Here is a 1,869-nt window from a genome sequence, read left to right as displayed (position 1 = left end):
CCGAAAAATACGGTACGTCGAGGGCAACGAAAAATTCACATTAAACGTATGTTAATTTTAACATTTATACAATTATTTACTACTTTTTGTAGAAAGTTTTGAAAAAACCTACAAGATCATGATAAAGCAACAAGAAAATTAATCTATTAGACTTTTTTTTATTTATAAAATATTACATTTCCCAAAAATATAAGGTTTTATGAACTGCAGAAATTCATAAGAAACCTTAAGAATTCTTTATTAACAAAACATTTTCCGCCGGCTTAGTTTACTACTAAACATTAGGTAAATTGTTAAATACTTGTTTGAGTGAGAAAGCAATAACAAAATATGACAGGTGCACAATATTTGTGAGGACCACGTTCTTCAAGGCTAGATCAGACCAAACGGAAATATCTTTCAGGAATGAGGCCAGTTCTTAAAGTTCGAATGAACTAGGTGTACCAACCTACAGTATCTATCTTGAACGCGCACAAAAACCGGTTTGGGGGCTTGTGCACAGTCCTTCAACTGTTTTAGATTGCAAAATAGCGTCCCGATTGAGTGCTTAGTCTTACCAGGACGAGACTGTTTAGTTAGATACACAGTGGGCTTGTTTGTTGTTACCACTACAATTTTAATAATTCTACGTGTAATCGTTTTGGTCTTAAAATAAGGTTTTCCAAAGCTAAAGAGAATGTATGTTCGTTATTCTTCGGTTTAAAATTCGCGGCTCTGTGTAACCCCACTGAAAATCGCCTTGAACAACTTTCTCAAGGAAAGCCAGTCAAAAATCTGTATAGGTTGGGAATGAAGTTCTACCGCCATAGCCCGATTTTGTCTGGTCTCGCTGTTATATTTTGGAGTTTAGTTGTTGTTGACGGTAAGACGAGTTCATTGTTAGGCCTGTTTATTGGCTTTGTTTATACGTATTTAGTCTAACACTTAATATATAAGTAATTTGTACATTATCATGAATTTCAGGCTTTCCAGTGGTTTTTAGAAGGTCACTTCTGACTTTTCAGTTTTCTGAACCTTACATATACCGTTTGTAATCTTTATATTCATATATTATTATTGTTATTTGTTGACGTTCATATTTTTGTGAAATTTAAATGAAGTATAAACACGTGGATAACTTCATAAAATATGTACCAGCTCAGAAAAATACCTTTTTTTCGTTTTGTTAGTTATAAAACAAATGTGCTATTGCTTCGCCTGTATATTATCATTGTATATCTTTTCTCCTGTAGTTTGTAACACTTTATTAGTACGCACGAACAACGTGCTAACTATATTCTTGACCATATGAACTGGAGATTAAAATATCTTATAACTTAAAAATAGTAAAATATATTTAAATACTGAAGCATTCCATATCCTTTGGGGGGGGGGGCTGCAGGTTGAAATATTTTGTTGTGAACAATATACATACCTTTTGACCTGGTTTTTCTTCTGATACGGTAATGACCTACACGTGCAAAGGGCAGACTCTTTGTTGGGTTCTAGTAAGATTATAATAACGAGAAAGATTTCAACAAAAGTTTGTGCCACCTCATTTGTAATTTATAGTAACATGCTGTTACCCACGTCACAACTTCACCTAAATAACTTAAACACTTAAAAGGAAGTGAGTCAGAAATTTTCAGTTTTGTTTCGTACGAAAAAGGTGACTATAGCCTTTAGGGGGAAAAAAAAAATGTGCCGGGTGTGGACAAATGGTTCCCGTTCCCGTATTGTGAATGGGTGTTACATACAATTGCAACTGGTCTGAGATTGAGTTAACTGATAAATTTAAATTTAACTTGTACTTTGGATTTAGTAGTTAAGTAAAAGCCGATATATAGTCAATTTATGATATTTGCCAACAAGATTCATACACACAGTTTT

At 33.5% G+C, this 1,869-nt stretch overlaps 1 protein-coding gene across 1 annotated transcript in view; it reads left to right on the top strand.

Annotated features, from left to right (window-relative positions):
- Positions 1-549: 549 nt before the first annotated feature.
- The window catches only part of LOC106460971, a 12,030-nt gene continuing 10,710 nt past the window's right edge, over positions 550-1,869 (top strand). Inside the window, exon 1 of the mRNA XM_013920734.2 lies at positions 550-862. Coding sequence (XP_013776188.1) covers positions 790-862 — 73 coding nt within the window. The 5' untranslated portion in view covers positions 550-789. The remainder of the gene's footprint in view (positions 863-1,869) is intronic.

The sequence above is a fragment of the Limulus polyphemus genome, unplaced genomic scaffold (genome assembly GCF_000517525.1).
Source record: "Limulus polyphemus unplaced genomic scaffold, Limulus_polyphemus-2.1.2 Scaffold872, whole genome shotgun sequence".
Lineage (NCBI taxonomy): Eukaryota > Metazoa > Arthropoda > Merostomata > Xiphosura > Limulidae > Limulus > Limulus polyphemus.
This window is presented reverse-complemented; position numbering and strand designations above follow the sequence as displayed.